The following is a 24,831-nucleotide window of genomic DNA, read 5'->3' as shown; positions in this document are numbered from 1 at the left end:
TTGTTCTGTGATGAAAGCATAGATATGTGTATAGCGTAAAGTACATTGTACCAACAAATAATGTGCAATTTACTAAACTAAGATATATCAACTATTTAGATGTGATTTTTCTGCATATGCATTATAAACCATTGTTTCAAACTTATATTGTTTATCCTACATCACATACACTATATCAGATTTCTAGACCTTTATCGCATACCCAATATACTGCACATATACATGGAACATACTAGAAGTACAGTCAAACGTATGTAATACTATATTACAATCGGTTATCAACCCTCCAACTATGTAATATTCATAAAAAGGAAAATTAGGAAGGGGCCAACACCGTCACATTATAAAGTGGACTTTAACTACCATATCCACAGTGTACTATTCCATAATTTGAGATACTGTAAAACATACAATATCAGTATAAAGTGAAAGATGGTCACATTTTATATGTATAATGTAACTTAATACACACAAAACGTTATGAAACACAGAAACGATGCTCTAACATTTGTCCTTACAGCCTTTGTCAGAGGCAAAAAGTACAGAATGCAAAAAGTTTTCTGTTAATTTTAAAAATGTGGCTACTGTATTTTTTGTTATTATTCTTTCTTATGCTTACCACTCCGCAGTTTTTCTTTAAAATGACATAACATCTCCTGATACTCACTGAGAGTGGATGTACAAAGTACAAATTTCTTATTTTTTTCAACAGACTCCTAATACAAAATTCGTGTGTTCTGTAGGTGAAACATGATAAAAATTCACGTTTTTTTTCAGATTTGCAACTTGTTGGGTAGTATAACTGGTAAAAGAGATGTTCGCAGTATAAACAGAAGGGATGCCGTTATTTGCTCACAATGTTGTAATGAAGCGATTGATGCCTTTACAAATATCCCATGCAACGGCCTTTTATGTCATCATGGTATATTTCAGTAATGATATATCTTTATACTGTAATATAATAATTTTTTTTTTCGGTCAACTAGTTTTAGTTATATTTTCGCACTGGACAGAAAACCACGAAAATAGTACCGATAAATTGATTTGAACACTATATAATCTTTATCATTTTTTAAAACCGCGAAAATGTATGCCTACGAATATAATTACCTGACAGAATCTGCACAAATTAGCATGTTTGGTAACAGTTTATGTTACAACAAAAGAATTGACAATGCAGTGCTTGTAGAAATGCAAAAAAACTGCAAAATAAGTTTCCACTTGGATGCCACATGAAACTTATATTCATACACGTTAGTGACTCTATCCAATCATTGCAAAGTTAAATCGATGGTTAAGGAAAACGTTTGACCAAACTATACGGCAAACGTGGTGACGTTTCATTCCGTATTGTCAACTTTTCATTCATCTATGGTAGCATACCTCCAGCACTAACATATAGAGCTGTCATATAACAACTTGCGTAGTACTCAAATCGTGTAAACTTACCACCTGTACGATGTACGATTCACGATATACGATATACGATAAACCATGTGCGATATACGATACACGGTAAACATTTAACGGAATCACGTTACTCCTGTGGTAAAAAAGACTGTCTTTTTTCTTTCATTTACTTGGTTTATATGATCTGGACATTTTTGCATTTTTAAAGGTTCACAAGCACCTGTGACGACAACATCTACAGCTGTCGGCGGTGGTTGTGGTTATTGTAGCAACGTTGTCTCGCTTCAAGCTTGCAGAACTCGTCAACATTGTTCCCCTAATGAAGTATGGTACTTCATTATTTATAATATTAAATGAAGCCAAGAAAAAACCTCTGTTAATTGAAACGATATTCTCAAAAGCGACTTTAATTATTAAGTCAACGACATTAAGCAAATGGATGCCGTAATTCATTATCGAAAAGCAAGTGTTTTATTCACATTTAATTTGTATTGTGTTCCTGTTTTATATTTTAAACGTGGATATCTTTCAAAATTTCTTTATTCGTAAAATAAAGCTGCAGTATACATTGTAAAAAACTCTAATTGTATGTTGTATCATAGTCACTCGTACTCGGTGATAACAGTTACAAGTGATCTGGAAACCCTCGCCTTTTTATATGTTTCTGAAGCTGGTACAAGTAAACGTTTTGTTTTCACTCCGTTGGCTGTAATACTAGGAAATGGAACCACAATGAAGTTCAGATTTAATTAATATAATTGTACACATTGATTATCACACAAGTAGGACTAAGTGATGTTAAAACAAGGTGCATTATCATATCTGTGGAAATTATTCGGTAGTATCACGAGTATTGAAAATGACTAAACATAATAACAAAATGTGAAGTACTAAAGATTTAAAGACTTTTATAACCGATTGTTTGTTTCCATTTTCAGGTGATGCCTTTTAATATATTAAACCTGATATATATTACTTTCTTCTACAAAATGTTTGCATGATTAACAAAAAGCAACCTTACTGTAGTGTTATTGATTTCATTGAAGCTTTAATATGGAGTAAGCAATGCCTATTTCATCGAGCATCGAGAGATTTACCATACGTGTACTGTCTGTGAAAAACATTACAAAAAGGGATGCGGATCGGATGACAATTTTTGTTTCGCAATTGCAATATTTCTGTTTAAATTTCAACAGCAAGCAAAATCAGTATTTTTATTTGAAAATCTGTACTGTTAAATAATGGGGATTTTTTTTCAATGAATGATCAGCAAGCTATTTTTTAACTGCTTGGAACGAGTGACTTTGAAATATTTTTTTTTCTTAAAAATTCCTTTTCCCTTCGCATTTTAAATGGTCGATAGCTATGGAGCACTTCGCCATACTTTACAATTTTTATTTAAAACAACTCTAGAAGCATCTTTTTCATTTCAACCCAGTCAGATCAATTTGTACAGAAACCGGAAATATTACAGTTCTCCACAGATGTTGTACATATTTTACATATTTTTTGTGACATAAACAAAATTGAGACGAAACTGACAGCTGCAAACAAGAAAATGATAGCCATTCCTATTTTTAGAAGAGCTATGCTTCGATTTGGATAATAGTGTCGGAGTTATTTTTTACAAGGCCGGTTGGTTCTTGACAACTGTTACAGTGGAACAGCGGAGATACACGTACGTACATCTACGTGTTTTCCGAAGATTTTAAAAACATCTCATTCACTTCTTTAAATTAGTAAAAAAAAAAGAAGAAAAAGACTTGATAACTATCATAAAAGATTAATTTATTTTTTACTGAAACGTAATCTTACCCTATATTTTTTTTATTTATTTGATTGAAGGAAATGATGAATTTTCTCAGTAAAGGCAGTCACTTTTTGTTACTTCCGGAACACGACTTTTCGTTTCGTTGGGGTATATTGGGGAACCTTGAGGGAAATTTAGAAAGTACACGTGATAACCGTAGAGCTCACACCGCTTGGCGGTTCTCGCTATTTAACTCATGACTGACATTTATCTGGCCGTTGCATAAGAAAAACATTAAACTAAATGTCATTGTTTTTTGTAGGTATGCTTCCAAAGTGTTGATGTTGTGCTTGGAAATCTTCTATACCAACTCGGCTGCAAGCGAAAAGCGGTAAAGCATTTCCTAGAAATATAAATATTGATATTTTACACAAAATTATATTTCAATACACGCTCAGTTAAATATTAATAGAACATACTACTTGATAATGTCAGAGTGTTCTACAGGAAACACATCATCTTGCGAGAGAGAACGCTGAATTCTTGGGTGAGTTAGATTAGAGAGCTAGTTATAACACCGTGCTGATGCTCTGTCGATTGATTTCACAAAAAAGTTATCACGTCATAATAGAAATTAGCACTTCCGCTTAATTTCACTCTACAAACTTTTTATGACATCGAACACAGATCAATATGTTCTAATACCATGTGAAGTATCAACACATTATTTTCTTCTTTGTTTACGCTTTTAAAAAATTGTTTTCCACATTTCTTGAAAGACTAATTGAATATGTGTCTCAGCAGGCTGTGTTGTAAAGCATCGCAATTTTGTGTGTTCCAATAGTCTAAGAAACATGAAAACATTTTTAAAGTCATTGCAAGCTTCATTTGTTTTATTCGTTTAATGTATTGAGCAATTAGGCCGCCATGGGTATAAACAATAATTTGGTTTAAGATTTAACGAAAGTTACAAAGGGCTATACCATTACAACACTTGCGGTTTGCTTGTGCCGTCCGGGTTAGATGTCATATTGCTCGGACATTGGTTAGTCCATTGATATTGCCCATAGTATTGTAAATAGATTTAGGCGGCATGATATTATAAAAATAAAATAAGTGTTTTTACATGTCTTGCATACATGTGATAAATGGCAAATTTAAATAATTATGCTTATAATGACGTGTTGCAAACTCATTTCCATGTTACGTCTGGTTGGAAGTGCAATTTATCGTTTAAGAAACAAATACAAAAGCTCGAATGCAATTCATATGTACAGTCCATTTTCAGATATGGGCACGTGTTTGACCTTTCTTCCTTCATCGTGAATTATTTTTAAGGTTTGCGATGCTAATCTGAGGACTTACAAACAAACACATGGAACAGGGAAACGATCATTGACTATATGCACAGCATGCTGTAGTGGAACAGGATGTAACCAGAATGATACTTGTCATAATCTTTTGAAGGATATACCTATATATCTTACATGACTTTCAAAAATACAAAACACCCTTATTATATCATTACATAAATCAAAACAAACGGCTAGTTGTTTGAATGGCTCTATTGCATACTGCAATCGTATCTTTTAATTCCTTTATTAGAAACTCTTAACATTTCCTAAATGTTATTACAATTTGTGCAATTTCCCATCTGTGTGCTGACATTTCTAACAAAATTATCATCAACATTTTAAAAAAGAGTAATCAAGGGAACCAAGGTTATAGTGGTAATCAAAATAATGTAATCCAGGGACAAAGACCAGATATGGAAAACAGACATACACAACAAAGAACATAAAGTAACTAAAATCATACATACAAAGTAACAAAAGTAAATGAGCAACTCGGACTTCACTAAAAACTGGGAGCATGGACCAGGTGCACCGGTAGGGTAAGCGTCCTCTGCTTTTCTAGAAACACCGCCGAGTTGCTCATAAAAAGTCAAGTCCGGGGTAGACAAACGAGGGAAGGAAAACTATGACCCGTTGAATAAATCAGTTTTCATGGTGCTGATGGATACACCATAACGATCCACGAGTTCATGATAACGACCATAAAACTTCTGTAATGATGACTTCAATCTTGTAGCAACATAACCCTGTTCCAGAAGCCTATTTGTTAGAGTTCTAGCGCGATACAAAAAATCTGCGTAGTTCCGGCAAGCTCTGGCATAACGTATGAGTTGTGATATGAATACTCCATACGCAGGAGCCGAATGGATGTTGCCACAGATGAAAGGAAAGTTGACAATTCTGAATGAAAAGTCATCACGTTTGTCGTAAAGTTTGGTCAATAGTTTTCCTTTACCATCGATTTTTAAGTGTAGGTCAAGATATGAGGCTGACCTCACAGTGTCTGTAGTAAATATGTTAACTGGAAAACGTTTTCCAAACTTGGTAATTAATTATTGCAAATAAATTAAAGTTGCCGTTAACCCTGGATTCTCCATCAGTATATTGATCGGGTTCAGCTGACCCTTTTTGGCCAAATCTGTAGTATTTTAGTGTTTTGTGCCATTTTACCTTTTCTTTTTGAGATTCTTATTAAAAATTAAAACCTTTGACAATTCCCTATCTTTAAATCAAACTAGTTTCAATTATTGTGTATATTTTTAGGCCAACGTTGGTATAACTCTACAGTGTGTGGCTGAAGTTGAGATGGATCTATATTGGAAGTGTTATGTGACTTGATTGCATAACAACCAGGATAGTATTTAAATAGTACACAACATAGTTAGCTTCATTTTAATCATTCAACGACACAGTACACATAATTGTCTTTTTTTAAACAGCTCAAGCAAATGAAATATATGTTGTAGAATTTGAAATACGAACGATAGCTCCGGGGTTTTTTAGTCAATTAATTACTTGCACTTAAGTGCATGGTGTAATCATTCCATGGAAATATTATATATTAAATCTTATTTTCGTAAATATGTATAAAAAAAACGTGACGGTCATAAATTGTTTGTTATCAAAACAAACAGAAAATTGGGCTTTTGAACAAATGCATCATCATGGCAGGACAGCGTATTTACTAAAATTACCAGTCGATGGAAGTACAATTTATAATTTTCTCAGGCGATATGTAAGAGATATTTAATACTCAAGACTGGTATCTTGCGCAAAATCCTGATCTAAGAAAATGTTAACCACCTTCGTTTTTGATGGTAGTGCTGATTTTTTTCCCCAGTCTTGTCCTTACTTCCTCGTTTGGAACTTTTTGTGGCCCTTTGACCTTAAGAATTTTCCTGAGAGTTTCATTCAGGAATGTATCAACAAAGTTTGTCGCTTTTGGTGACATTCCATGTTTCATTACGTAGAAAGGTGCGAATAAAACGTGAGAATTGGGTAGTCTAAATTAAGTTCTCTGTTGTTCAAAATTGGAAATTCTGGCTAGACCCAGTCGTCCTCTTCATTGATCTCTCCAGAGATGGTCATAATTGCTTCAAGGTAAGTGAATTTGTTTATATTTTATTTTGCTCCTTCATATATGCTCCTGACTGCCTGGTTTGTGATTGCTTTCAGTCTGCGATGCCGGTTGAATGGGCATGCTTGCTCACGTTCATAATTTTTTGTTGTAGTTTTTCCTTTGCGCTGGATAAGAGCGCGATATCACCTGCGTAACCGAAATCATCTAATTTGGTGGTGTAATTCCATCTAATATCTGTTCTGTCTTCAGCTGTTAATTTTCACATAATCCAGTCTATAACTAATAAGAAATGAAGCCGGGCATTTTTCATTTTTTTATATGCCATATTTTATTTTGAAAATATCTGAATTTCACATTTGATGTTAAAACTGCACATTCATTATCTTCGTGCATACACGACACTAGCTGTTTTTTGTTTTTGTTTTTGTTTTTTTTCAATAATGAAATAGTGCCTCGTTATTTTCTAAAAAATACTCAGATAATAATGCATAAAATAATTACATGACGTTACAAATAGTACATAGTTACGTTACAGTACACTTACTGTAAGTGCTGGTACGAAAACAAAAAAATGAAAGAAAACTTAACACTCAAAGTCAATGAATAAATAAATGAAATCAAAAACAAATTTGGAGTATCTGATTCGTACAAGTCAACAATTCCTGATGGTGACGTCCTGATTGACTAAAAAATACTCGCTTTCTTTCATCATGAATTTGAGCTATGTCTCCTTTTTTAAGATTTTGCGCATGTCAACACCTCTCCTCTGATTATAGTCTCAAATTGAAACTGCACATTCACTTTTCTCTCATAACTTGTGTGTGTTTAGTCTGCCATTCAGTGTTGGGTCTTGGTAAATTTGTTTTTTATAGTTTCCTTGTCGCTGAGCGCACGGCCTAGCACTTTCTTCCAATGGTGCTTAAGTTTGTCCTATTAAACTCCCCAACTCTCCTCAGATCCAAGGAGCTCGATTTTGGTATGAAACATCATTCCGTTTCACATTGTTGTGCCCCCTCCTTCACAGTATCTGAGTTGCATAAATTCTTTCTCAAGTTCATATGATACACGTATTGTCCTGTGTATAATGCAAGCTATTTCGTCTCTTGATGTCTTCAGCTTAAAATCGCATATCTACTAGCGTGTTCCGTTATTTCACGCATCTGTTTTGAGTATTTTTTCGTAGCGTTGTATATTTTTCACTCTACAATTATGAATAAATTTCAAAACGTATGCAGTAATATTCGGAAATTGCTGCATTTTTTTTTATATCTAAGACTTTTCCGAAATCCCCCATTGACATAAAATGTTTCATGATCCTCAATAACAACTGAATTCATAGCTGAAGCACTATTGTTGTCCAACTTCGACCATTGCTTTTCATTTTTAAACACTGGGGTTCACTCAGCCAAATTGTATTGTTTGTCAAATCCTTAATTAAAATAACACGTGTAGGTAGATCGGTCTGTTGTGTTCTGCCGGATAATACCTTTGATGACTTTCTGAGCAAAGTGCTATTATTTCTGTGGCTCTTTTCTGAATAAAATGTTTCTGTTGTTTTGATGATTTAATTCAGATCAACACAAATAAGGTGCCCGCGTAGTGTCTTTCTAATCTAGAACCAATTACGCGTCCCATCAATTCAATTTGAGCACGCTGTAAAACCTAGATTTCCTCCATTTCACTTAAAATGCCTGTATCGTCAGGACTATTGCGGTATCAGCTGCTCCGTTGGTGTTAACTTTGATGTTACCCTTATTTTCCAATTCAGACATAGACATGTTTGATAGGGGCAACTCAATTCGTTGCCGTTATCACCTTCGCAATTCTCTGCCTGTACATAGTCGTATGACCTACAAGCTATTGTAGGCGCATCTATAAATACATGAAGTGTCAATTCATCTTCATGGGCTATATTTAAACTCCTGCTTCCCGAAACATGTCTTCATATCTGTGGCTAGATCAATCCCGATTTTCCTTTATTGGGTTATGTTGTCAGCTGGAAGAAACTGATCCATTTGAATGTGTTTTTCCAAAGTGACTGGATGGATATTTTTGCTTCTACTGTCCACTATTACGCTCTCAGTCGGTTCGATTGCATGCTTGTTGACTTAGTCCTCCCGTATGAATGAGCTCGTCAAATATATATATATATATACACACACACATAAGGCATCAATCATCATACTAAATAGATGCAACGGTGGTTTTGAGTAAGACTTCTGGTCGTGCGGCTCCTGTTGCGTGCAACAATGTTCTTGCTTCAATTAGATCTTTGTCTTCAAAGTTTGAATGTGCAATGTTATTTGTAGATGTTTGTGATTTGTTTTGGCTTCTGCTTTACATTTAAACGTGTAATATACTCAAGAGTAATGTATACTAAGATAATAATCCATGTAATAAGTACTTGACTTTACAAAGGGTACACAGTTACAGCGCGCTCTTTGAAACTAACTTGAGTCACTGACAGTTTGACCGAAAGCGGAGCATTAGTATTGTACAATGGTAATAGACATGGTACTTAAAAATGCATGTAGTTAGAGTATAAGCATCAAAGGCTGATAAGGAGGAAATTAAAATAAAATTAAAATTATTTGCATGGGGCTGTCGAATGAGAGAGTAATTACAAAAAACATACAGGGCATACAAAATAAACGCATTGTATTGCATATTTTAATTTAACTATCACAGTCTTTCATCATATAACAAACAAAAAAAATGGAAGCACAATGATTTTTTTTCTATTGCTGAAAACCAGGCAATAACACACCTTCCTGGTAATATCAGTTGATTCATAATAGTTTCATATTCATCAAACAGGGACATATTCTATCTACAACACATAGTATTGACATTCCTAGTGTGAAATTCTTATCTCTTTATAGATATATGAAATCCCATAAACATTAACACTGAAGCGTTTCCTTACTGACAATTGTTTCTACTCACTATTCTTTTATTCACATATCAACGCACTGCTGTATGTAAATGTATATATGACATCCCAACTATTTAGCATGTATATATCTTGCCACTAGTATAATCACACTGTTATTATATTCATTAATAGAATGAAAATGGGAAATATGTTAAAATGAATTTTTTGAATGAAACTAAAATGTGTTGTATTAGATTTTCTAGCAGTCTAACGTTTAAGTTACAATTTTCATGAGATTCCACATTAGTCAAAGAGAAGTTTGACCTCCTCATTTTACCAAACCAGAAAAAAATTTTAAGTGAACACATGAAATAAATTGAGTTTTTTAAGGACACTTTGTCAAAAGATGTTTTAGCAAAATAAAGTCAGAACTACAAAAATACAACTATTGCCCTTTTTGGAATAAACTCCTGTACAAGATCAATATACAACTTCAAAATAAATTTGAAGTCTTTAACACGTCTAAAAATAGAGCTTATTCAATAAACTGACAATGTGTCCTTCATGTCATGGTGTGCAAAGGGACATTAAAAATTAGCTATTTATGGCACGTACATAAAGCTCTTATTCACAATAAAAAATTTACAAAATACTAATACAATAATGTGACATTTTCATACAATGAAACAATGAATATGACATACTCAATCCTATTGCACCAACAAAAAAAAACTAGTTGAGTGGCACTCAACTTAAGAATTATGCACAACGTGATACATGGATAGGAATCCTATGCAATTATAATCATCACATAGATTACAATGATTTATAGAATGTTCCCTGTGTAAAATATTTCGATAATTCACAATATTAAAATAAATCCAGTAAAAAAAAAATAACCACTTACAGATTTAAATCCTGTACAGAACAACTTCTGCACACACGTTAAATCTAGGAATTCTTCTGTACTCACATCCATATGTTGGTTATTCACTCCATCAATATTGTTTGCTTTGTTTAAATTGTTATAACAACAGAAATAAACATGAAACTTTTCATAAAACACTAGTCTTAATGATCTTAGCAGCAATAAATTATATAGACTGTATCATAAATTCAAAACAAAGGTAGATAACTCCAATATGACAAGACTTGGACAAGCCGATTTGAAATGAATTAATCATTTAGCACTTAGCACCTACATAAAAAAACAAATGTGAAGCCCTGTTTTTTTTGGCCATTATTCTTAAGAAGACTGCCACTAAATAAACAATCTAAATTATGAAATAAAAGAAAATCTAAACAACAATACCTCAACTATTTCATATAATCATTAACAGTATATCAAAATCAAACAATAAAAACAATAGCTATTATAATAAATCTTTTATGTTTAAAATTAAGTTACTAGCCTCAACTGGATTGGATTTTGCATTTATAAAGCTTCATAAATATATAACAGTAATATGTATGATGAATATGTCAAAGAGAAAACAACACGAGATGAAAATGTCAGCCCAAGGCAAACTATTGGTCTTCAACGAACAACAAAGAAACCCTAAGGCCCCAAAACATCATCATACAAAAGAGTTTCCCCTATATACTTAAGTAAAATAAAAATAGACTAAAGGTAAAAAAGAAATAAGACATACAGGCCAGATTTTTCTGACTTTTGACAGACGAAAAAATGTGGTGGGTTTAAAGTACTTTGGCATGATCACAACCATCCTCTGCATATCCTGGTCACTGTGAAAAAAATATTACACAATAAAACACATATAAAAAAATCAGTACAAAAAGGTCTCAGTCCATAGTTTCATAAAATACACTACTGTTTCATTTAAGAATAAAAGAAACTATGATTAAAAAAAAAAACAACTAAGAATGTTTACATATTCTGTAAAGTAAAACAAATATGAAATTACATCACTTGTCATATATCCAATAATTAGGAATGTTAAAAATAAACTTTGTGCTGAATATCAGTTTAATACTGGAAGCCCTATGCCAAAAATTAACATCCTTACATCTAGTATTTATCCTGAGTTTTTCTTGAGAATTAAATAGTAAAAAGCAAACAAATGATGATATATATCTAAAGATATGATTGAAATGAATTAAATGGAAAGAATTACATAGTGAGGCATTTTTATTCAGATAGTCTCTCTCTTTCATATGAATTCTAAGTAACTGCTAACCTGTCTTTATTGCACCATTAATAAAACAACAGAGTGTCACAGAAATAAAGGGATATAAAATAATATTTATCTTTAAAATTGGCAGGACATTATGGGAGCGTCAGCAGTAGAATACTTCAATTATGTCCAAATCCCAAAACATGGTCTGAACATGAAAACAGAAATACAAAGAGCTGAAGATAAAGATATAAAAGTAGACTAATTGATGACTGGACTTGCCTTACACTGCTGCTGTCATTAAGAGTTGCTGATGAAAATGCAATGAAAAATTTCAAAAAGTGGCATAACTCCCATAAAATCCGACAATAAAAATTTTCTAATAATACGCACAACTACATATGGTGAACTTGCAAAATACCAAATTTCTTAATTTTCAGTTAAGCAGTTGACAAGACATGTCGATGACAAGCTGGTACATGATCATTATCGGTAACGGTATTAGTTCATAGGGACATAACTTCTATTAAAATTAGAGTATTATAATTCCCTGCTGATATGCACAATAACATAGGGTGTTCTTCCTATACACCATATTCAATTTCTGTTCATAAGTTTCAGAGGAGTTGCGATGACAAGCTGAAGAGTTACGGACGGACAAAGAGACCGTGCTCCTAGACCTGTTTCCTCTCTTGGCATTCAAATAACAATATGTAACACAAAAAGTACAGCAACAGCAATATTAAATTCCCCTAAAAAACTGGGACTATGCTTACCTAAATGGAAAGCATGTCCTGTTCGGCCAGCGGCACCAGTCATATTGCAATTGATAAGAATTCAACAGTGGTCTATCTTTTACAATTACTTTTTCTATCATTTAAACAACTTCATACTCATTTATTTCTGTGACCTCCTTCCTGAGTTCCTAGGCTCAGAACATATAATGCAATACAAAAAGAGTACAAAACTCAAAAACAATATTTGATTATCTTAAAAAAACACAACTAACAAGGTAAAAATATTATGTCATGCTAAGAATACCCAAAACATAACTAATTCTGTGGGACATGGTGGAAGTCATCATTCAAACTAAATGTACCACATATCTAAACATCGCCTTTGATTTTGGGTAATTATAAAAAAACTTAGCTGCTCATATTAGATTGTCAAAAGCTCCTTTTTTTTTTTTTAAAAAAAGTATAATATCTGTCCCCTATATGTACCTCTCCCATTTTCTTTTAACTTTTCACTTCTAACCTGAATTCATTAAAATAGATTTTGAGAAATTTCTTCAATTGCACTTTTCACATAAAATGATTTACTGATATCTACACAAAAAATCATCAGCATTGTGTAAATATTATAAAGTTCAAAGAATTTTAACGTATATATACAAGAGATTTTCAGCAGAAAACAATATAAAGGAGGAAGACCTAAGGTAAGAGACACAACTCTTACAAATCATTGGAACATTCGCATTTACCATTTTAAATCAATCTCATGTAAGCATCAAAGTAACTTGGACGGATTTCATTCTGTTTCAAAGGAAAGCTTGATAGGCTTCGGTGAAATTGAATATGATACAAACACATCACTGATTTAAAGAATTATGTCCCTTACCCTACGTCTACATCCTTAAAATAAAAAATAAGTGATGATCTTAAATAACAAGCCAGTATCAATCAAATCTTCAGTATGTATATAAACACTACTGGTAATTAAGTAATAAAGTACATTGTGGGTTACAAATGTCCATATGTTATGCTGTAATGAAACACATACTGCTAAAAAAGGATGAAGTTCAACATGCTAAAAATGAAGCAAAAAATCATTAAACTTCTTTTTAAAAGAAGGTGCACATCTTACAAAAAAATGTATTTCTGGGATATACATCCCAGATGTAATTTGGTAATTTTGATGGTCAATTAAGCTTAGTGACACTCAGTGGTAATTCTCTAGCAGTTCTCCCTACGAAAAAAAAACAAGTCTGAACTTTGAGATACAGAACTTTGTGATACAATTTCATAAAGGTCCATATTAAGTTACATATCTATGTTAAGATTTTTGTATAAATAATTATTTTATCACATGAAAATCAAAAGTCTACTTAGGACAACTGTGGTTTTTACATACATATTTTGTTTTCATTTCAATAGCTGTAGACAGAGTATATTTCAATGTTACCTTAGAAGAACATTGAAAGAGTGAGCAAAAAAAAACAAGGACTATATCGATAATGTTTTTGATATGTAATTGTTGGTCTTAAAAACTGAAAAAATCCCAAAGTCAATCATTTCTTACTTTAAAAAGATATAATTTTAACATTTGTATATATTCAGTGTATGCAAAAGATTATCTCAGAATGTAGGAAGTCTAAAAAAAGTTAAAGAGCATTGAAGCAGCAAGGAATACAAAAAGAACCATAATGATAATGTTTTGGGCATATAATTGTGCTTTCTGATTCTGTATTTGTCCAGCCTGAATCTGCAGTTGTCTGTACTGATTTTGAATTTGTTGATCTTTAGCCTTTAGTTCAATCAACTTCTGACAATAATTTTCTTCCATTTGTCCTGGTAAGACAAAACACATTTTACAAGAATTAAAACAAGAGGCTCCCAGGAGCCTGAATTGCTCACCTTGTCAAATTTTTGCATTTCAAGGCAATAACTCGAACAAGTTGTCAGACAATTCTGACTCTATGAACACTTTGGTAGAACTTATCATAAGGATCATTTCATCAACTGAAAGTTTCATTCTATCTATAGTTTTCAAGATATTGGCTGAAAACTGCTAAAACATAATGTTTTGCCTTTCATGAGCAATAACTCTTACGGTACATGGAGTCGTAAGACGACTTTGATCCTTGGAGACTTCTGTAGGTCTTTTAATAAGAATCGTTTCTGCAATTGAAAGTTTCATTCTATCTTTCATAGTTTTAAAGATATATGTATTAGCTGAAAGCAGTAAAAAAACCTGTCATTTTTTTTCCTCTCAAGGGCAACAACTCCCACATGGAGTCATCTGAAAACTTTGATCCTTTGGAGACTTTTGTAGGCCTTAAAATAAGAATCAATTCAGCATTTGAAAGACATTAGCTGAACCTAAAGGTTTTGGAGATACATGCACAAAACTGTCTGACCCTTACGTTCTATTTAGTAAAGACGGCCATGGTGTTTTTTAACCAATCAAAACTCCAAACAGCCATTTTGTTTAGGATACCCTAAAAACAAAAAAATACCAACTTTCATTGAATTCTGTAAAGTGGTTTTTGAGAAGATTTTTGAATCAAAAACAGCAAAAAAAAAAAAAAACACCATAAAAAGGGCAATTACTCCAAATTGGGTCAACAGATTTTCATCAAAATTTGACCATAGATAGATCTCATCATGCTGAGTACTTAAACCCTATGTCAGAATTTGGCTAAGCCTAACAGTTTGGGAGATATCTACAAAAATCTGCTGTCTGACCACTACGTTCCACTTTCAGTAATGGCAGCCATGTTTTTAACCAATCAAAAATTCAAATGGTCATTTTGTGCAGGTTACCCTAAAAAAACAAAAATATCAACTTTCATTGAATTCTGTATAGTAGATTTTTTAAAGTTATAACATCAAAAACACCAAAAAATGTCCAAAAAGGGCAGCAACATGGGTAAACAGATTTTCACCAAAATTTGACCACAGATACATGTAGATCTCATCATGCTAAATACTTTTACTAATGTCAGAATTTGGCTAAACCTAATGGTTTTGGAGATATATGCAAAAAACTACTGTTTGACCCCATATGTTCTATTTTTAGTAAAAGCAGCCATGTTTTTCAACAGATCAAATATCTCAACATCAGTTCTACGCAGGATACCCAAAGGAGCATTCATCCCAAGTTTGGTTTTAATTGTTCAAGTAGTGTCAGAGGAGAAAAGATCAGCAAGCTAAAATTAATGACAAACAAAATTTAACAACCTTCCTTGTTATAATGGTGGGATGAAAATAAACATTATTCATGTAAAAGAAACATATAGATATACAGCTTAATAGTTACATTGATTTTGATACTGACAATTATTCTGTTCAACGGTAATCAAATTATTTCATTTTAGTCATTTTTATATTTAGACTATACAATGTACTTAATGAAAAAAGCATAATTGCACACCATTAATGAATGACATAATTTCATTAAAAAGGCTGAAGAAGATCTGATGACATTACAATTACTCCAAATGTCTTGACAGATATTTTTGACTATCTTGTCATGAACGAGAAATAGAAAAATACTGAAATCAAACTCATTTTTCGTGTGATACCTGCAAAAATAAGTAAAAACAAAATAGAATTTCTATCATTATTCTTTACCCAAAAACTATGATTTTTGCAAAAATAAGTACCATCGAGTATGTTTCTATACTTGAATAATTGCAAAATGAAATAGCCACGAAAGTTACAATTACTGTATCTGTCAACAAGGGCAAAGAAGAAAAAGGACAGATTATCAATAAAGACCTACAGGAGTCGCATTTACTTCCACTTAAACAAATTTTTGTTGAGAATGTAGATCTGAGCAAAGAACAAGGGTTTGAAATTTGGTAATACCCTTACCAAAAGTTTTCTTTCTTTGAAGCATACCTTGTCGGTTCTCTAAGGCATTCTCCATCTGCTCTATGGTAGGTTGTAGACCTGCCAAAAAAAAAATCTTTTACTCATTTCAATATTCAAAATCTTATTTTCACGCAATGTGCGAAAGAATTGGAAGTCAAAGGCGGATCCAATATTATAGTTAGGGTGGACAATAATAAAATATAAAAAAAATTGAGTTAAAAATAGTGGTGCATTTATTATTTTATACCATGAGTATTAAAAATGTTCAATCAATCCTTATAACATGAAATCAAAATATCAGGCCATTGATTGAATAGAAATAATGTATAATAATTGATTTTCTTAGACTAAGTATGAACTTAAATGCAGAAACTTCCACGAAAACAAAAATAAAAACCTAAATCAATTTTAAGTTATTACCTACAATGTATTTCAATCCCTTCGACCCTATTATCAGAATTGCAGGAATCATTTCAAAAAGCAGGATTCTACTAGCAGGAAGTATGAATTTGGTTTTTAGCATTGTTTTTTGTTTACCATTAAATTTAAACATACCACTGTGACCATTTTGCCTTCTTTCACTAATGTAGGTATTGAATATGTCTTCCCAGTGAAATTTTGCCTGCATAACATATTTTCTCCTTAATGCCTCTTCATTACTTAAATTACCAGATCCTATAAAAAAGTAACAAACAAAAATACACAGTTGAAAACTTAAGACAAGGAAATGCCCTGTACTCCAAGTGGATACTATTAATAAGCCAGAGCGCTGGGAGACTGATAATGCTCCGACACAACAAATATTTAAGAAATAAACCACAGAAACTCAATTTTATAATCATTTTACCATGGGCTGGTTTTTGTTCTTGTTTTAAATAACAACATAAATGGCCAGCCTGTGGTACAGTACAAAAATGATAAAATAGAGTTTCTGTGATTTATTTCCATTCTAATAGACTAGTTTCTTCATATTACTGAACTGAAACAGACTATCATTTGCAGACAATTTTTGTCATGCGTTTATCACTATTTTACCACGACTGTGGTTTAAAGAGCTTTGAATTGTCCATTGACACATATACAACACAATACAAAAGCAACCCTTCCCTGAGCTACTCAGCTACCAAGAAGAATTTCTATAAACATGGGCTCAAAGAAGGTCATGTCTATAAAAAAAATTTCAAGTCTTATACAAAATGGGATTTGTTATACATGTAATATGCTAAATTATAACAAATAATAAATATCATTACAAAACTCAAATAGATACATACACACTTTCCCAAAGATTCATTTTATTTAGAGTTATCATGTAAAAGCCTGTGGGACAGACAAAACTGATAATCTTCCTTTAAAATGGTGGTATGGTACATTAGGACATTATTCAAATGTAAGCTTAAATTTTATTTAAAAGTTTCAAGGCTTCAACTGACAACTGTCATTTACACTAAATTGAAATTGATTCTTACCTATAATTTCCATCTGATGTACCCATTCTTCTTCACTTACTGCTGTGACTGTGTTGCTGAATCTGTAATCTGTGGGGAAAAAAGAAACAATTTTATAATAAACATGATCTTGTACCAATCATAACACCGTATGGTTATTATATTTATAAATACAAGTTTGTGCATGAAACTTGAGAAAATAACAGGTTGGGAACTACCCCTAAATTCTGTTATTATACTTGTATTGGGTGATATTGTCACTCAGTTAAGTCAGATCTTTTTTATCCTTGTATTGATGAATGTTTAGCTGTAAACAGTTTTTAAAGTACCTCATAAATATAATAACAATAATAATAATAGTAATAATTTATTATTAAAGTGTCACACATTCGATTATAAACATAATACGATAAACATGAAAAAATAACATAAGGACAATATAAGTAAAAACAATCTGACATGCAGCCAATGAGACACTATAAACCACATTTAAACAGTAAAAATCCATATAGTAAACTAAAAAAAATTCTAAAAAAAAACTATTTAGATAAAAACTGACTAAGTTATCAGTGAAACTTTTAAACAATTTTGTTTGATAGAAGATGTAGTCAGACCTAAATTGATTAAAAAAAAAAGTAAATAAAATGTTTAAAAAATGTATATAAATAAACAATCTAATAAAAGAAAAGCTGTTTGAAGATAAAAAGTTAAACACTATTTGCACAAATCATAAAATTTTATGCAGATCCTGATTTCAATATATATTAAGATAACAGTGCCCTTCTAGGTTGAACAGTACTATTAACTTCCCATAGGTGACAATAGTGAAACTTTTGAAAAATTCAAACCTTTAAAACGATGATGAAGCTAAAAACTGCAATCAAAGTCATAGCAAAACAGTCTCGATTCTTTGGTATTTTAAGCAGATGATGTTTGGGGTCTGCTAACCCCAAATGCCATTCTGAGGATTGTGAGCTGACATATGTAGAATCATGCTGATATATAGTCCTCTGCAGGTTAAAGTTAAGGTAAAGTCCAGAGAAGCCATTGAATATTGTGAAATTAGCATAGAAGCCTATGGGAAGTGGAATTAGTGGTTTCTAGTCTTATATACTAAGGAAGATAACTTTACAGTTTTCGTAAAAAAAGATTATCAATATGAATAGCATGATTAAATAAATCATATCTTAGATCACTATATGTATCACAGTTTACTAGAAAATGTACCTCATCTTCGACCACATTTTTACAAAAAGGACAAGTTCTTTTGATCAATGGTGTCAGTGGTTTCATATATCACCCGGTTTCTACAGACAAAGGTAAAGTCCCACATCTAAGTCTACATAAATGACTTTATAGATAGCAAGACATAGAATGTAAAACATACTTTGCAGGTAATGAATCTTTTTTATATTGTCTATAATGTCTCGGCTTATTCCCATTTATATTTGTCCCACCATTCCAAAGTTTAGTAAACCACAATTATACATCAAGTACACAGATTTTCTGTTTTACTTCACGCATAAACATGTCTATTAATTCCAGCATCTAATAAATGTTCAACAGAAAGATCACGTGAAAGTTTTGTAACATGACAAGTCCATGATCTACGCTTACGTTTAAACCATTGATGAATTTTTTAAAAAAAATATGAGATTCATCAATATACTTCAGTTTATAAAAGTATCTAGTAACTTCAAGTCTCTGTTTAGCAAGACAAAACAGTCATCCTAAGTCACCCTGGACTGTAATATTACTAAGTCTTGTTCATTTGTTTACACCAAGAAATATTTTACCAGCATGATTTTGGACATTGTTAATATGTCTATGTTCTGTTAATCTCCATAACGACGATCCGTATAATAAAATTGGTTGTACCATACTTTCATACAGTTTTGTGAACTCTTTGTAGGTCATACCACCAAAAGCATAATACATTGCAGTTATACATCCCATTGTGCAGCTCGCCGATTTAGAAAGTTGTCTCATAGCCTTGCACGACGTAATATGTTCATTAAATCAAATGTCTAAATGTTTGTAGGAATCTACATAGTTAATGTCATTAGAAACACAAGTAAAATTATAATTAGAACACTGCATAGTACTAGGTCTAAAATGCACAATATTTGATTTGCTATAATTTAAACTCAATCTCCATTTGTCTAAAAAAAAAAATAAAAATAAAATGGGAACCAGAAATGCACATCTACTTGTCATATTTCAAATAAAAAACTTTTTTCAAAGATTCCATCATCTAACCTGGCAAAGTTTAGAAGTGGAATTCTAATCTACTGTATGTATCTTCACAGCATTTACATGTATAAACACAAATTATAATTCCAATAAATTATATGTGCAATACTTAAACAATGATAATTTCCTCTATGTTTTTGTATCCATAGCCTTCCTAACAGTATCTAACAGTATGACACAATTAATAGCTTAAAATAAAGGTGGTATAAAGTAACTAAAAATGGAAATCTGAGTTTTAAAACAGGGTTTGTCAAAAACATGAACTGTTTAATTTATCATTGAGCATTGCTTTGGTGTAAACAAGTTGTGTAATAGAAGGGCTTGGTGAAAAGTTGATATAGAAAAAACATACAAAGTACAGGAAAAATTCAGGGAAAGAAAATTAAGTATACTGAGAGATTTCATGAAAAAGAATTTTTTTTACATTTGTCCTTTCTTTTCATTTAACAATAACACTAAGAGACTACATAACATTTAAAAAAAGAATTGACTTATGGTTTTGAAATAAAAAAAATACATTAAGAACTGGTAATTTGTCATTAATTGGAAGACAATGAAACATTTTTTACTATGATTTCCCTTTAAAATTATCCCGAGATTTAAAAATTGTTTAAATTGTTAATATAATTTCAATAATAATGGAGGGTGTAATGGTCTTCCAAAAAAAAAGACAAGAAATTGTGCTTAAACTGAATTTTCTCAATTGCTTCATAAGCTGTTTTGATTTACCCGCTAATTATCTCCCCTTTATATACATGTATCTGATTCCTGTTGAGAAAAAAAACAAACTCACAAGGTTTTTAAACTCTTAAATCATTTACAGGAACTGTTTACATTTTTTGCAATTAAAGATATTTTGATTTTATCATCTCTAGCCAGTGTTAACTTGCTTCCCGAACTACCAAAATCCATAAACATGATTGAATTGAAGAGGTGAAATTTACACTGCCATTTTTGTTCAATCTTCTCACTACCTTTGTCTAGTTGTTGAATGAGCAAAACTGGAAGCAAGCATTGTAATTTTTATTTTAAAAAGTAGATGGTACAAATTTGCACTTGCCATTTTTTGTAGTCTGTGGCAGTAAAAATAATAATTAGAAAACTGAAATTCCAATTTTATTTTTTTTTTCTAACTGGAAAAAATGGGTGGGCAAATCCACAAACCAACAAGTTAAAAAACTGTGGCCTTATTGTCACATTGAACTAGCTATCCATTGGCAACTTTTTTTTCTGATGGCCTAAAAGGTAGTTACACATAAAAGGAAGTGAAAACTGTCTCTGTAAGGTTCATTAATAGATATCTGCATTAGGCTATTTAGTATCTTCTGGCTCAGTCTGTTCCTTAAAACAGTTTTCACCCTGCTGAGGGTAGAAAATGACTCTTCACAGTCAGCTTTTGATACAGGAAGCACTCTGCATATCATACTAAGTTTAGCACACAATGGATACAGGTCTTTCAGCTTTTAATTTTCTGCATTGAAACAGTGTGGGTGTCTTGCTGCATTTCAGTTGCCATCATGTTCCAAAGTGAGGTGAACTCTGTCTTGAGTGTCTCTAGGTCACTAACGGATGTAAAGTGGTCAGAAAGCCTATGTAAAAAGAAGGAACAACATAAGCTAGCTTGAATATTGAAATAGTAATTAAGACAATTAAAGATGATAAACAATTGAAATCAATGCTGTCTTTCATTCATGCATTTGTTTATTTTAATACATAATTAAACATTTTTATCACCTTAAAAATACAAAATCAGGAAATAGAAATTAAATAACGCAAGTCTTTTTTTTGTCAGATTTTTTTTAAAGATTTTTTCTCATGCAAATATTTAAAGTGTCTGTATAAGTACCTCTAGCTTTCCATGTTGAATAGACTCCTTCCACCCTGGGTCAGTCTTGTTTATCAGGTCTATCAAAAACTGAGAAGGCATCCAGAAGGCTAGTGTCTGGCAACCTCTGGTGAAGGTTGTCAATGACATTCTGGATGCACCTTTGGTAAATCTGAATGGAAAGAAGAAAATAGTAAATGGAAACATAAAGCATTTAAAATACAAAAACAAAGGTTACAGGAATAAATTTGAATTCTTTTTTTTTTTCAAGGAATATTAATTTTGTTTATCAGGCATCTTTCTGTTACTATTACATGTTTTTGATATACACTTACTGACATTAACCTATCATTATCACCCTAAAATTATTGAACTTACAATGTCTGTAAAAGTAGAGAAGTCAGTCTACCTGCTTTGACACCATACTGCGCTAGCTGTTAGAACCTGCTGGGGAGCTTAGTCATGTTGTTACCAGGTTGGTCCAGCAGACCTTGCAGTGTCATCTGAGTATTGGATACCATAGGGTCTACCATACTAAGTCAATGTTAGCTTTCTGGAAGACTTTACATAATCTTAATAGGTGTGGTAACACATCACCTCAGATGGCAAGAGAACAGACAAAGGTTGGAGTCTTCACAAAGGTGAAAAGACCAGCAGCTGTTGCATCATAGTGTTCGAATGCTTCCCTCTATAAATTGAGTATAAGAGAGGGTAGACACTGGGTGATGGCCCTAACTGCAACTTCATGTGACAACCAACAGATATCACCAACCTCTTTCAGCCTCTTTCTAAACAAATATCTTATATTAATATAATAGGGGACAGATTTAACTTAAGTATATATATTAAAGTACAATTTGCAGTTAAATTAATAAAAAAAACTCATGTTTTCCAATTATTTTTTGGCAAATGCAAATACATGTTAAACTAAATCATTTTATCTCCAAAATAAATCCAATATTGTATCTTCAAGTTAATTATTAAAATTATGTACCCTTCTGATCAAACATTACTAAAGGTCATGGGAAAGACTTTTTCCACACATTTCATGACCAGAGGATCTGTGTTGTGGTATTCTTGGTGGATTTTGAATTTGGACTAGGAACAACTTCAAAATCTGTAGTCTCTGAACCAGGATCTACACAAATGTATGCCATTGTAAGATGGATCCACTTCGATTACCAGTGAACACCTTACAACGTCTGACAGATGGAATAGGCATTTTATTTCATTAGGAACCATTATGCCTTTTCTATGACTTCCCCAAGCTCTCTACGTGTGCATATTGATGTTCTGACTTCAAAACCAGCATAGAACTAAATGCATGTATTAAGACCAATTTTTATTTTATTGTCATTTCATTTTTTTTTCATTTTACTCTGTTTTCACAACTGTAAATCTGATTTTTCACAATTAAGTGATCCCCGAATGATAAAAAAAATAAGCATGCAAACTGTTGAAATGGTAACCTCAAGCAATAATTCCTAATAAAAACTAATTATTGTTTGATTGGGACTGTCTGTTGCTTCTTTATCTAGATTAAAGTTCTTCTGCCCATTTTCAGAGTTACACATGACACCATACTTGTTTTCATTCACTATTTGCAGTAAATCTCATAAACCTGGTAACTTAGAATTAAAATAAAAAAATCATTTTATTTTCATTTTACTGCACTTTTGATACATAGTCCTTCTATAAAGATAATTTAATCCTTCAAAACACTGTACCCTAATCACATACACATGTGCAGTCATGCGATAATCAACAGACTGTGATAATTACCTTTTACAATACTGTAAATGACCTCAGTGTGCACAAGATTCAGTCATTCCTGTCGTATTGATTTTTTACCAACACAATACACATTTTAATTGTACCTTATAGCACAGCACTATATATATATATAGTTCAGTGTAGCATGAAAGCAAAGTACTAACAGCCATCGTGTGCGTTCAAACACGCAATAAAGGAAGAGATAAAAAATTATCACATTAACAAATATTAATGAAAATACAATGTATAAAAAAAAGTAATAACAAAAAATATCAAAATAACAGTTGAATAAAGGTCATACGGTATGTACAAAAATGCTGCTATCGTGCCTTTAAATGAACGCTCGGAGCATCTATTGAAATGAAAGACCTGAGCATGCATGATTGGGGGTTTTTAGGGTCTTGACTATTCTTATGGATCTTGCACGACCACCCCTTACATGGATTCTGTTAGTTAATGTCTGTTAGTATAGTCCAAGTCACCTCAGATTGTTTGCGTTTTTTTGCGTTTATTTTTGTAATTACTTGACGGTTACTTTCAAGTTCCCTGCTAATTTATTACTTTATGTGGTAAGACTCTTATTAAGTACCAGTTGTATCATTTTCATTCGGAACTTCTGGTTTTGTCTTTTACTAAAGGTAAAGAGCAGAAATATGGCAGGAAATCATGGTATTTCAGCTCTTCAATTGTGAGATAATAGGGAACATTTCAAAATATCCATACAAACAAGATGGCGGATAAACAATACATTCAATGCAAAATTCTCGTAGGAAAAACAAATTTTGAATTTTTTCAATCTCGGAGGTAAGAACGAAAAATTATTGTAAGGGAATCGTTGTACAGAACGACATGAATGAAATGGCAAGTTTTTGAAAGGAACCGTCGAGTAATTACAAAAATAAACGCAAAAAACCGCAAACAATCTGAGGTGACTTGGACTATAGTTGGAGTTTGCGGAGCCCAGACTTCAGGGTTGGTTCAAGAACTCAGAGTCTGTCTACTAGCGGCTGGGCTGCTCTTTTGACACTCTGGAAAACTCCCAGACCCCACGTGGGTCCGAGAGCGTTTCCCCACTCTAACTGTTTGGGAGTACGCCAACGTGAAGAGTGCGAAAATAATATATTTTCCAGTTGTTTTTGTACTGAATTATCCTACAACTGAAAGATTAACGACGTCACAATTTAAAAATGACAACCACCATTTACTATAATTCTAACAATATTACCTGAGGTGGCTGGCATTTTTTTTGGATTCTCCAAACCTGCATGTATACTTCCAAAATAAGACTAATCAGGAAAGCCCCTAATTTGACAGCCAGGGGATATCATA

General features: G+C 32.3%; 1 protein-coding gene, 1 long non-coding RNA gene and 1 pseudogene across 3 annotated transcripts; 1 reads left to right on the top strand and 2 right to left on the bottom strand.

Moving 5' to 3' along the window:
• The first annotated feature begins 909 nt into the window (after positions 1-909).
• Positions 910-3,567, top strand: LOC148620070 (uncharacterized). The gene is made up of 3 exons (XR_015921325.1): positions 910-922; positions 1,619-1,734; positions 3,483-3,567. It is a non-coding gene; the product is annotated as an uncharacterized LOC148620070 (long non-coding RNA).
• A 5,684-nt stretch (positions 3,568-9,251) lies between these two features.
• On the bottom strand, positions 9,252-24,831 carry LOC148620068 (uncharacterized). 2 transcript variants are annotated; one of them, XM_088580654.1, is made up of 5 exons: positions 24,728-24,831; positions 17,673-17,741; positions 16,759-16,878; positions 16,204-16,281; positions 9,252-14,175 (listed from the first exon to the last, which is right to left on the bottom strand). In XM_088580654.1, the coding sequence occupies exons 1-5, from the start codon at positions 24,741-24,743 to the stop codon at positions 13,979-13,981; spliced, it is 480 nt and encodes a 159-aa protein (XP_088436780.1). In that variant the 5' UTR covers positions 24,744-24,831; the 3' UTR covers positions 9,252-13,978. The 2 variants fall into 2 exon arrangements, with proteins under 2 accessions (XP_088436780.1, XP_088436781.1); XM_088580655.1 differs by having other exon boundaries at positions 16,231-16,281; positions 24,728-24,830.
• On the bottom strand, positions 20,505-23,483 carry LOC148620069 (zinc finger protein 862-like; annotated as a pseudogene).

The sequence above is a fragment of the Perna viridis genome, chromosome 4 (assembly GCF_037379345.1).
Source record: "Perna viridis isolate PV_CMFRI_1.1 ecotype Kerala chromosome 4, ASM3737934v1, whole genome shotgun sequence".
NCBI lineage: Eukaryota > Metazoa > Mollusca > Bivalvia > Mytilida > Mytilidae > Perna > Perna viridis.
This window is presented reverse-complemented; position numbering and strand designations above follow the sequence as displayed.